This window comes from Cervus elaphus, chromosome 5, assembly GCF_910594005.1.
Source record: "Cervus elaphus chromosome 5, mCerEla1.1, whole genome shotgun sequence".
NCBI lineage: Eukaryota > Metazoa > Chordata > Mammalia > Artiodactyla > Cervidae > Cervus > Cervus elaphus.
This window is the reverse complement of record NC_057819.1, coordinates 29,978,292-29,990,916: the sequence shown is the minus strand read 5'-3', so window position 1 is coordinate 29,990,916 and position 12,625 is coordinate 29,978,292. Positions and strand designations below refer to the sequence as shown.

Genomic DNA, 12,625 nt, shown 5'->3' with positions numbered 1-12,625 from the left:
GGATTCAAAGAGTAGGACAAGACTGAGCAACTGAACTGACTGAATTTTTATAGCTTTTTTAATATCTATGTGTTTATTACTAATTATATTGAATCTACTGACTGATTCTTGAGGTAACCATGGCTTCTATGGTTTTGTAATTCCCTACACTCATGTGGCAATAAATACATAATACCCCAGGTACTCTCTACCTGCCAGCTTTTCTAGGTCAGTTTCAATCTCTGGATGCCCGTGGGTACTACAGTGGTAACAGCTTTGCTCAACATTTCCACACGAAGAACATTTGCTCTTCAGAAATTCTCTTAGGGAAAGGATTTTTTTTTTTTTTTTCTCAGAAACTTCCCAGCATTGGTCACTGCTGAACCAATCACTACTAAGGAGGAAAAAGCAATCATGATTGGCTCAGATCTATAGTCTGGTAAAGAACAGATACTGGAGAACCAACGACCATGTCCATTACACGATCTCACTTGATCATCACAAACACTCACTCCGTTACACAGGAGAGACATGAACCACACAGAGAATAGTTTTTCAGCAGAGAAAGAGGAAAAACCAGCTAGGTAGAGAGTGAGCAACAGATGAATAAATGGAGCCATAAGGTATGTATACATGGAAACCAGGACACAGCAAGGATCAGAGATTTTCCACGGTGGGAGACTTAAGAATGAACCCTGGTAACCCCCACAACTGGCCATCATATCACAAACCTGCAATTATACAAGTGGAACATTATCTATCTTTTATTACTGTCCATCCATATACTCCTTTATGTGATAGAGGACATTAATCTTACCAGTTTTTAAAATCATTCATCTTGACAATCTGAAGTTACCCCCTTTCTACAACTTGCCAGGGTCTCTCTTTCCTCTAGTCATCTTCAGATGCTGGGACTTCTCTGCACAGTCAAACTTTAAAATATCTTACTTGCTAGCAAGCGCAAAAGCACAGTTTTGGTTGACAAAAAAAAATCTCTTGAAATTAAAACAAGAGTATATCAAATATGTTATAGACCTTTTTTGCTATTCTTATTTGTGTCAGTACATATTTTCATGTATTAACAGTTCACCCTTCTTTATGTTAGAAATTCAAAGATATTTTAAAATTTAAGTGAAATCTCATGTAGTTTATTTTCACATACATGAATCCAGGGCTTTTTTCCCTACCTAAAAAAAGGGAAATCTTTTTTTTCAGCTTCATCAATCCTAAAACAACATTAAAGTCACCTTTACCCATTAAGTATATATATATATATATAAGCCACTTTATTTTCTTTCAACCAATATCTGTCAACAGTTCTGATATTATTACACAACAAGATTGATTTCATGGAAATATGATATTAATTTAAGACAATAATTGAGTCTACTCAGGCAAAGTGATCAGATGACTAGAGAAAATAATGTCTTGGACCAAAAGCCTTTTTACAGTCTGTCCTCTTTTGTTCACTTGCCTAAACTTGAACTGATGTCATGACTAATACGTAAAGATATGCATGGAATGGACCAGGCTGTATAGCTGGATGATGTAATGTTTTCCAGAACTAAAGGAAAAATCCAGAAATGTCTTTCCAAAGGGGGAAGCTCAGTTTTCCATTAACTGCAGAATGTTCTTATTTTCCGTGACCCTTTAGTGGCCACACTGCACAAGCAGCATTTCGAAACTGGGGCGCACAGGCACATTGGCTGCATGTCCTCCCTTAAACCAGGAACCTGAGACAAAGGATCATTTTGCTTTTCCAGTGAGTTACAATGCAGCAACAATATCACAGGTCTTCTGAGACCTGGGTGTGGCATGGAACTGTCCAGCTTGGGGCATCTCAAGATGGGAGCTGCAGAGTTTTCTACAAGCACAGGACAGCAAGGAAAGAGTGAAGTTTGCACAATGTGTAGGTTTTATTATTTCTCCTCTTTACTCTAGGGCAGTGGTTGTTTTATTCGGTTTTTTTTTAGCACCACAGACATGCTGAGAATCTGATAAAAGTTATGTTCTTCCCTTAAAAATTGCCCACAAAGTTTGCAAGTCTGAGGTTTCCCCAGACTGTGTCCCACAGATTAAGAAACTCTCCTTCAGGACTTCCCTGGCAATCCAGTGATTAAGACTCTGAGCTTCCACTGCAGCATGCACAAGTTTCATCCCTGGTCAAGGAACTAAGATCTGGGATGCCATAGAGCATGGCTAAAAAAAAAAAAGAAAGAGAGACAAAGTAAAGAAACCTGTCTTCATGGAAACTAGTGCTGTTGTCCTCACCTAAAGTGAGATAAAGGAGGATTTTTTTTTTAATGAGAATCTGAAGGGACTTTGCCAAAAAGACACAGGAGCAAACTGAAAGAGCTTCCTATGGCCAAATCTAGGATGATTTCAGCACTAAAATAAAATCAAATTGGGTTATAATCCAAAGTACAAAATAAAAATCCATAAGTCCATAAAGATGTAAATAAAATGACTGAATAAATAAATAAGCGGTAGAGAAAAGACAAATCTCCCACGCAAGATTCCAAGTAACTGGCATAGATCTCTGTGCTCAAACTCGTACAGAATCACATCCCTCCTTGGTGTGAGCTGTGCATAGAGACATCCTTCCAAAGACCACAGGATGGGACAGGAGAAAAACAGCAGCTTCTACACTGGTGAAGCCGAACAAATACAACCTTACCCAGGTGATTAAACTTAACCGGCTAACCCCACGATATATCATGTTGATTCTATGTACCTTCAATACAGTATGATGAGAATGTTATTTCTAATCATGTGTTCTTCCTCCACAGAACACATAACCTCAATATAACCATGACAAAAACACTGGACAAGTCCCCATGGAGGGATGTTCTGCAACTACCTGACCACTATTCCTCAAAACTGCCATGGTCATGAAAAACAAAGTCTGAGAAACTGTCACAGCCAAAATGAGCCTAAGGAGACATGAGGACTAGATGCAATTTATAATCTGAATGAGATCCTGGAAGAGAGAAAAGACATTAAATAAACACTAAGAAATATAAATAAAGCTTAAATTTTAGTTAATGACAATATACCAATATTCACTCTCGAATTGTAAAAAAATGTACTAAACTAATACAACATGTTAATAATAGAGAAAACTAGGCACAGAGTATCAGAAACTCTATATCATTTTGACAATTTTTCTATAAATTGTCGATTCTAGAACTGACATTTTAAAATGTCAATTGTAAAGCTGTTCTAACTTTTTCAAAGTGTATTTTAGAAAAAAAGAAGAGGGGGTAAATAATAATAATAAAGACCTCTGCAAAGGCGAGCAAGATGACAAACAGCATGTGAAAAGATGCCCCACATCCTGTATCACCAAGTAAATGCAAATTAAAACAATAATGAGGTAACATGGCACACCTATTCGAATGGCCAAAATCCAGAGCCCTGACAATACCAAGTGCTGACAAGGATATGGAGCAACAGGAACGTGTATTCATCGCTGGTGAGAAAGCAAACTGCTGCAGTCACTTTGGAAGCAGTTTGGTGGATTTTTACAAAAGGAAACCTACTCATATAATATGATCCAGTAATAGCACTCCTTGATGTATACCCAAAGGTGATAAAAACATGTTTACATAAAAACCTGCACACAAGGTTTACAGCAGAAGCTTTATTCATCACTGCCAAAACTGGAAGCCACCAAGGTGTCCTTCAGTAGGCAAATGGATAAACAAACTGGTAAACATCCAGAGAGTGGAACAGCACTAAAACAAAATAAACTGTCAAGCCATGAAAGTACAAGAAGCAACTGAAATGCATATTTCCAAGAAGCCAATTTGAAAAGGCTGTTCATTTGCAACTATGTAACATTCTGGAAAAGGCAAAACTATAGTGAGAGACAGCAGAAAGACAGTGATTGCCTAGAGGTTGGATGTCTGGAGGAAGACCAGGTGATGCACAGATTTTTAGGGCAATGAAGACACTCCATATGACATCATGATGATGGATATTGTAATGGATGGATAACATCATTATACATTTGTCGAAATCCACAGAATTTGGATAACACCAAGAGTGAATCCTCATGTAAACCATGAACTTTGACTGATTATGATGTGGGGTCATTGACTAACAAACGTACCATCTGGTGGAGGATGTTGATGATGTGGGAGGCTGAGCAGAGTACAGGGGAAATCTCGTCCCATTCTCTCAATTTTGCTGTGAATCTAAAGAAGCTCCAGAAAAGCGAAGTTAAAAAAAAGAACAGGAAAGAACCTAAAAGATTCAAGAAAGGCAATTACACTTTCTTATTCCAAAATCTTTCTTACTTCATAACTCTGTAAACTGTATAAAATCATGTAAAACTGACACTTTGATCATATGTGAAGGCTGGGGCTTATGATAAACCACTGCTACAAGCCCGTACATATCATCTCACTAGAAGGTTCCATTTTCATCCACATGGAAGAATTTTCAGTTGGATAATCAGATAGACATACAAAGATAGATAAACACTTTCTATATCCAGGTAATAAATTTGGTCAGTAGTTATTTAAGAATCTTAAGAATCTAGATAATCTTGGGGTTGTTATAGAGTATTTTAATTTGCTTATTGTTTGCCTAACTATAGTGTAATTTATTATCATTTCTCTTGAAATCTTTTGTATTTATTTTCCATTTGGTTTTCCCAGATTAAATTATGAATTAAAGGTTTCTGCATACAGGGAGTGATACCCTCTACCATCATTAGGTCAGTTTAATTAGCTTATATTATTTGAAAAGAATGTGTTTATGGGTATATGTATATGTGGGTGGTAAAGTGTGTTGTGTTATAATTGGCTAAGAATTGTAATTACCAACAGTGTTCCTCAACAATTATTTTATTTATCACCCCAGTTGGGTTTAAGAAACTGATGAATTCCATGAAAACATTTTAAAATCTTTCCTATCTTAAATTATGCAATTACTTATCCATGGCTCTTTGAAAAGTACTTTTCACAAAGTAGAAACACCTCTTTGAGAGGTGCTGTATGACTGGTGATAGAAGCAAGGTCGGATGCTGTAAAGAGCAATATTGCATAGGAAACAGGAATGTTAGGTCCATGAATCAAGGCAAATTGGAAGTGGTCAAACAAGAGATGGCAAGAGTGCATGTCGACATTCTAGGAATCAATGAACTAAAATGGACTGGAATGGGTGAATTTAACTCAGATGATCACTATATCTACTACTGTGGGAAAGAATCCCTTTGAAGAAATGGAGTAGCCATCATGGTCAACAAAAGAGTCCAAAATGCAGTACTTGGATGCAGTCTCAAAAATGACAGAATGATCTCAGTTTGTTTCCAAGGCAAATCATTCAATATCATGGTAATACAAGCCTATGCCCCAAACAGTAACGCTGAAGAAGCTGAAGTTGAATGGTTCTATGAAGACCTACAAGACCTTTCAGAACTAACACCCAAAAAAGATGTCATTTTCATTATATGGGACTGGAATGCAAAAGTAGGAAGTCAAGAAACACCTGGAGTAACAGGCAAATTTGGCCTTGGAGTACAGAATGAAGCAGGGTAAAGGCTAATAGAGTTTTGCCAAGAGAATGCACTGGTCATAGCAAACACTCTCTTCCAACAACACAAGAGAAGACTCTACACATGGACATCACCAGATGGTCAACACTGAAATCAGATTGATTATATTCTTTGCAGTCAAAGATGGAGAAACTCTATACAGTCAGCAAAAATAAGACCAGGAGCTAACTGTGGCTGAGATCATGAACTCTTTATTGCTAAATTGAGATTTAAATTGAAGAAAGCAGGGAAAACCACTAGACCATTCAGGTATGACTTAAATCAAATCCCTTATGACTATACAGTGGAAGTGAGAAATAGATTTAAGGGACTAGGTCTGATAGACAGAGTGCCTGATGAACTATGGATGGAGGTTTGTGACACTGTACAGGAGACAGGGATCAAGACCATCCCCATGGAAAAGAAATGCAAAAGGCAAAATGGCTGTCTAAGGAGGACTTACAAATAGCTGTGAAAAGAAGAGAAGCAAACAGCAAAGGAGAAAAGGAAAAATATTCCCATTTGAATGCAGAGTTCCAAAGAATAGCAAGGAGAGATAAGAAAGCCTTCCTCAGTGATCAATGCAAAGAAATAGAGGAAAACAACAGAATGGGAAAGACCAGAGATCTCTTCAAGAAAATTAGAGATACCAAGGGAACATTTCATGCAAAGATGGATTGGACAAAGGACATAAATGGTATGGACCTAACAGAAGCAGAAGATATTAAGAAGAGGTGGCAAGAACACACAGAAGAACTATACAAAAAAGACCTTCATGACCCAGACAATCATGATGGTGTGATCACTCACCTAGAGCCAGACATCCTGGAATGTGAAGTCAAGTGGGCCTTAGGAATCATCATTATGAACAAAGCTAGTGGAGGTGATGGAATTCCAGTTGAGCTATTTCAAATCCTGAAAGATGACATTGTGAAAGTGCTGCACTCAATATGCCAGCAAATTTGGAAAACTCAGTAGTGGCCACAGGACTGAAAAAGGTCAGTTTTCATGCCAATCCCAACAAAAGGCAATGCCAAAGCATGCTCGAAGTATAGCACAATTGCACTCATCTCACATGCTAGTAAAGTAATGCTCAAAATTCTCCAAGCCAGGCTTCAGCAATACGTGAACCGTGAACTTCCTGATGTTCAAGCTGGTTTTAGAAAAGGCAGAGGAACCAGAGATCAAATTGCCAACATCTGATGGATCATCGAAAAATCAAGAGAGTTCCAGAAAAACATCTATTTCTGCTTTATTGACTATGCCAAAGCCTTTGACTGTGTGGATCACAATAAACTGTGGAAAATTCTGAAAGAGATGGGCATAGCAGACCACCTGACCTGCCTCCTGAGAAACCTGTGTGCAGGTCAGGAAGCAACAGTTAGAACTGGACATGGGCCAACAGTCTGGTTCCAAATAGGAAAAGGAGTATGTCAAGGCTGTATATTGTCACCCTGCTTATTTAACTTATATGCAGAGTACATCATGAGAAACTCTGGGCTGGAAGAAGCACAAGCTGGAATCAAGATTGCTGGAAGAAATATCAATAACCTCAGATATGCAGATGATACCACCCTTATGGCAGAAAGTGAAGAGGAACTAAAAAGCCTCTTGATGAAAGTGAAAGAGGAGAGTGAAAAAGTTGGCTTAAAATTCAACATTCAGAAAACTAAGATCATGGCATCTGGTCCCATCACTTCATGGCAAATAGATGGGGAAAGAGTGGAAACAGTGTCAGACTATTTTTGGGGCTACAAAATCACTGCGGATGGTGATTGCAGCCATGAAATTAAAAGATGCTTACTCCTGGGAAGGAAAGTTATGAGCAACCTAGATAGCATATTAAAAAGCAGAGACATTACTTTGCCAACAAAGGTCTATCTAGTCAAGGCTATGGTTTTTCCAGTGGTCATGTATGGATGTGAGAGTTGGACTGTGAAGAAAGCTGAGTGCTGAAAAATTGATGCTTTTGAACTGTGGTGTTAGAGAAGACTCTTGAGAGTCCCTTGGACTGCAAGGAGATCCAACCATTCCATCCCTAGGGGAGATTAGTCCTGGGTGTTCATTGGAAGGACTAATGCTGAAGCTGAAACTCCAATACTTTGGCCACCTCATGTGAAGAGTTGATTCATTGGCAAAGACCCTGATGCTGGGAGGGATTGGGGGCAGGAGGAGAAGGGGATGACAGAGGATGAGATGGCTGGATGGCATCACGGATTTGATGGACATGAGTTTGGGTGGACTCCAGGAGTTTGTGATGGACAGGGAGACCTGGTGTGCTGCGATTCATGGGGTTGCGAAAAGTTGGACAGGACTGAGCGACTGAAGTGAACTGAACTGAACCGTATACTGGATACTGACAATTTCCAAAATTCATCAAAAACTATGGTCCTTTGGATAGAAGCCTCATGACACAACGAATTAAACCTCAATCCATAGAAAATGTTTCCTGTGCAATTATTTTCCATACTATGCAGAAATCATATTCCACCTAGCCCAGCAAATCGGTATCCACAGAAATACCTCTGACTCTGAGACTAATTACAACTGGAACAGGGCTTATCTTCACTCAGTTTTTCCCACACACAGCATTAATATAAAATATTTCCTGTCTGGCTTAATATAAGTGGTAATAAGAGAAGCTCCACAGTCACATAATAAAGGTAAGTGCGAGTATCACTGAAGAAACCTTAAGGGTGGATACCTGTTCTAGAGTCAGACAGGCTGTGAGAATCCAGTGTGACAGTGGTGAACCACTTACGCTCTCTGGGCCTTCGTGTACTCCACGTACTTTAAATGAAGGTTTAAACGAGGTGACTGATATGATCCTTCAGGTGACAATCCAAATCGCCCTGTGATGAAGGCTGTGACGTTGTGCCCCTCAGATCACCCAGCAGAACTGAGGCTGCCAAGAGCTCAGAGCTCTGAGCTGCAAAACTCCGGGAACAGCCTTCAGCTGACAGGATGTGTCTTGCCCAGAGGCAACCCAACTCTGAAGACTCTGACGTGGGGACCCCAAGGCATCAGATCCCTTTCTACTAACTTTAGCAGCCATCCTGAAAGTCCATCCCAGTCTCAGAGCTCCCGGGGCGCCAACTAAAGCCTCAGTTTCATCTGCGGTGTTCCTGCGTTTGAATCCACGTCTCTCAGATCCAAGAGGTCTTTTTCTAGAAACAATCTCTTTCTACAGGGAAATCTCTTTCATCTCAGAGGCTGTTTCTGAGAAAATTCAACTGATGATACAAACGAAATAAGATTCCTTAAAGAACCACCAAAGCTTCACCAGTAATGCAACTACCAATATGCTACATGTCTCTTCTACTTTGGTCATTTAAAAAGGTTTCATTTAAGAAAGCTTTTGGCATTCACAACACGCCATGTGCCAGTTATGCATATAAGAGTCAAACACACATGTGGATGATTCTGATATAAAGTGAACTTGTCCAGTGATCCTAAGCTTGGTTGCACTGAACTTACCTGAGGAGCTCAGCAAACTGCAGGGGCTGAGCCCCATACCCCACTTTCGGGTTGAGTCAACGTGGGATCAGGATTTTAAAGGCTTCTCAGATGATCTGAATGGTTAGACAAATCACTTGTTAGAAAACAAAGCTCCATGACAGGCAGACATGGATTGTAATCTGAGGAACCCCAACATTAAAGGAGCAGATGGAGGAACACAAGCCAACAATTAAAACAAAGAATGAGCTGCCCAAGAAGGAGGTGTGGTCTATGAATGTCACCTGCCCCATTAGTAAGCAAAGGATGCTGCAACCATCAAGCCATCAGCTGCTGAAACTGCCCCATCTATGTACCCCTAGGTATGTACCCCTAGATTCTCATCTCAGGATGAGAATCACAGGATGCTGGCCCCAGAGAGCTGAGATGCACATCAAAGAAATGACTTCAGTGAGCCCAGACTCTTGTATCCTCCCACACACAGAAAGCACTAAACTCCTCAACTTGAGATATCTGGTTTTCCTTAATCAATAGTAATTTTTCAAGTTCTGACTTGCCTGATCTTTGTTGAAGAAACTCTTATATAGCCTGGTTCCCTTCGCCTTTGCCTCTTTGGAGCCATCCCTCAAAGCTATGTGAGATGCTGCATCCCAGGTTTACATTCTCAGTTTTGTCCACCAAATAAAACATAATCCTCAACATTAAGATTGCGAATTTTTGGTGGCAGCCATCTCTGACTCGGCATCATGGCCGCCCTCGGACCCCTCGTGAAGCCTAAGATCGTCAAGAAGAGGACCAAGAAGTTCATTAGGCATCAGTCAGATCGATATGTCAAAATCAAGTGGAACTGGCAGAAACCCAGAGGCATTGACAACAGGGTGCGCAGAAGATTCAAGGGCCAGATCTTGATGCCCAACATCGGTTACGGGAGCAACAAGAAAGCCAAGCACATGCTGCCAAGTGGCTTCCAGAAGTTCCTGGTCCACAACATCAAGGAGCTTGAGGTGCTGCCGATGTGCAACAAATCTTACTGTGCTGAGATTGCTCACAACGTCTCTTCCAAGAACTGCAAGGCCACTGTGGAAAGAGCAGCCCAGCTGGCCATCAGGATCACCAATCCCAATGCCAGACTGCGCAGCGAGGAAAATGAATAGACAGCTCATGTGCACATTTTGTTTGTAAATAAAAGCATATTTATTTAATAAATAAATAAATTATTTATTAAATAAATAATAATAAAAGCATAAAACCCGAAAAAAAAAAAAAAAGATTGTGAATTTTTAAGTCAACAGAGGAAACCTGTAGGTGTGGTATCAACAGAAATCCAAGGGAAAAAATATTTGATGGAGGGGTTGGTTCACAGGACCAAGGCTGCTGAGAGGTCAGTAAGATGAGAACTAAAGACCTTTCCAAGAATTCAGCAAAAGGGAGAGGTGTTTCCAGATGAGGGAGAAATAGAAGCCACACTGGACTGGTCAGATGCAAGGAGGGTTAAGGACTGAAGAGCTTGACTGGAGAGACTTCAGAAAATAGAACAAGAACTTCTGTACTCTCCTTCCCCTGTGGACACACTGACTCAAGAGCATCTCAGAGATCCATTCCCTTTGTGAGAAATCCAGAAATTAGCTGAGAGGCTTCTCCACCTAACCAGCCCCAATGGCACCAGTGGGAACAGGGGAGATACCATCTCCCCAAGAGTGCCCACTCCCAGACACAGACCAGTGAGAACAGGGAAAGAGTGGGACCAGCACCCCAGTTCACCCAGGTACCACCCCCAGGACAGGCTTCCAGCTCTCCAGTCTCAGGACCATGAAGGGGCTGGCAGACCCCATTCCCTGCGGACCAGAGAGAACCAAGCTGGGCCTGGAACTAAGGGCACTGGTGACACCCTTCCTGCCCCACTAATGCACAGTGTTGGGCTCTAAAAGCCCAGCTCCTCCCCATATCTACACCCCCTGGAGCCCCGCTGCACACTGCACCGTGGACAGCACATGGAGGTAACCCAAAGACTATTGACAGATGAATGCATTTTTTAAGAAGCCAGTTTATGCATACAATGGAATATTGCTCGGCCCTGAAAAGGAAACCCTGCCGTATGCAACAACACAGATGGACTTTGAGGACGTGATGCTAAGTGAGATAAGCCAAGGAAAGAAGAACAAAAACTGCAGGATTCCACTTATATGAAAAACTTTAAAAAGACACTCATGTAAACAAAGGAAAAGATGGGGGTTGGCTGGAGTGGGGTGGGAAACTGGAGTCACTCATCAATAAGTTTAAAATTTCAGTTAAGCAAGATGAATAAGTTCTAGAAATCCCCTGTACAGCCACTGATAGTCAACCATGCTGTATTGGACACAAGAATTGGTGAAAAAGGGTAGATCTCATGTTAAGTGTCCTGGCCACAATGAATTTTTTTAATTAAAAAAAAATTTCCAGTAACAACTTCCCCCAAAAGAAAATCCACACTTCATGTATACATATATTTTAACTGAGTTACTGCTCAATTTAATAGAGAAAAAAGTCAGTCAAATTATTAGTTTGCTTTTTTTTTTAAATCAAGTGGCTGATTATTAAAACTATTCCCATAGCTAATATTGGAAAACCAAATTTAAAGCCCTGGCTTCCTTCTAAGGAAAATCTGGGCCATGAAGAGATAAAAACTGAATATTCGCAGGGCAAAACATCATTGAATATATTTCCTGAATACTTCAACTTCAAAAATTAATAAAATAAATCTACCTTTTTTAACCACCCCCCAAAGAAGACTGACTACACTGATTCCAGAAAAGGAGAACAAGTTACTAGAAACAGGCATGGGTTTCAGAGACACATGGACATTTTTGTTCACTTTAGTCTGTGATGTAAAATCCAAGTATGTGATGAAAGATGCAGTTGATAAACTTGAACAAATTAATTTCAATTTCAGATTCCCCCCAAAAAACAGGAGTCAGTGAAATCTACATTGTGGTTTAGAGAATTAGCCTTGGCTGGATGAAGGGGAGCCCCCTTCTCTGAAAGAGATGAAGGGAGAAGAGGACACAGGCAGGATCACATGCCTAGGGGAAGCTGAGTCAGACAGACATCCTGTCCTCAAAAGCTTCACAATAGCAATCCAGAACAATTTTCTTGTTCACCTGCCAAGAATTAAGTTATCACACAAACACCTAGAAGATAAATGAAATACACTGAATTGTATTTTAAAACAATTTTGAATGTTAAAGGTAAACAAAACATCAGTGTAACTGATTTTGAAATTAACTCTTTAGGACTGTTGCCAAATGATTCACTAAGCACGGTTATTATCAATTGATCTATAATTGTCTATATCTGTTAACACATTTTGGGGGTGGGGGATGTTGTTTGAAAGTAAATTTTCAAAGAGTTGAGACTATTTCTCCCTCACAGAACTCAAACTTAAATAAAACTTCGATTCTGCATACACAGCATGGGTAGCATTCAATACATAATGAGCCAGCTGCAGCTAGGTATTTTCCTAAACCTTGGAAATGCACAAGCAAAACAACATACAAATACACTGCCCTCACAGAGCTCAATCCCTGACTCATGGAATAACTGTCACTGGATAAGAATCCCCAAATCCCCAGTTCCCAGTCCTAAAAGAATATCGTTCAGTGCTAAGGTTTG

The 12,625-nt window shown here is 40.1% G+C and overlaps 2 protein-coding genes across 3 annotated transcripts in view; one reads left to right on the top strand and one right to left on the bottom strand.

Moving 5' to 3' along the window:
* The window catches only part of GLRB (glycine receptor beta), a 94,339-nt gene that overhangs the window by 57,261 nt on the left and 24,453 nt on the right, over positions 1 to 12,625 (bottom strand). The window lies entirely within an intron of this gene.
* Positions 9,700 to 10,164, top strand: LOC122694051 (60S ribosomal protein L32-like). Its single transcript, XM_043902285.1, has one exon. The coding sequence runs from the start codon at positions 9,724 to 9,726 to the stop codon at positions 10,129 to 10,131; it is 408 nt and encodes a 135-aa protein (XP_043758220.1). The 5' UTR covers positions 9,700 to 9,723; the 3' UTR covers positions 10,132 to 10,164.

Bases quoted from the DNA above. Each gene is read 5' to 3' on its own strand.
- LOC122694051 (XM_043902285.1), top strand. From the start codon at position 9,724: ATGGCCGCCCTCGGACCCCTCGTGAAGCCTAAGATCGTCAAGAAGAGG.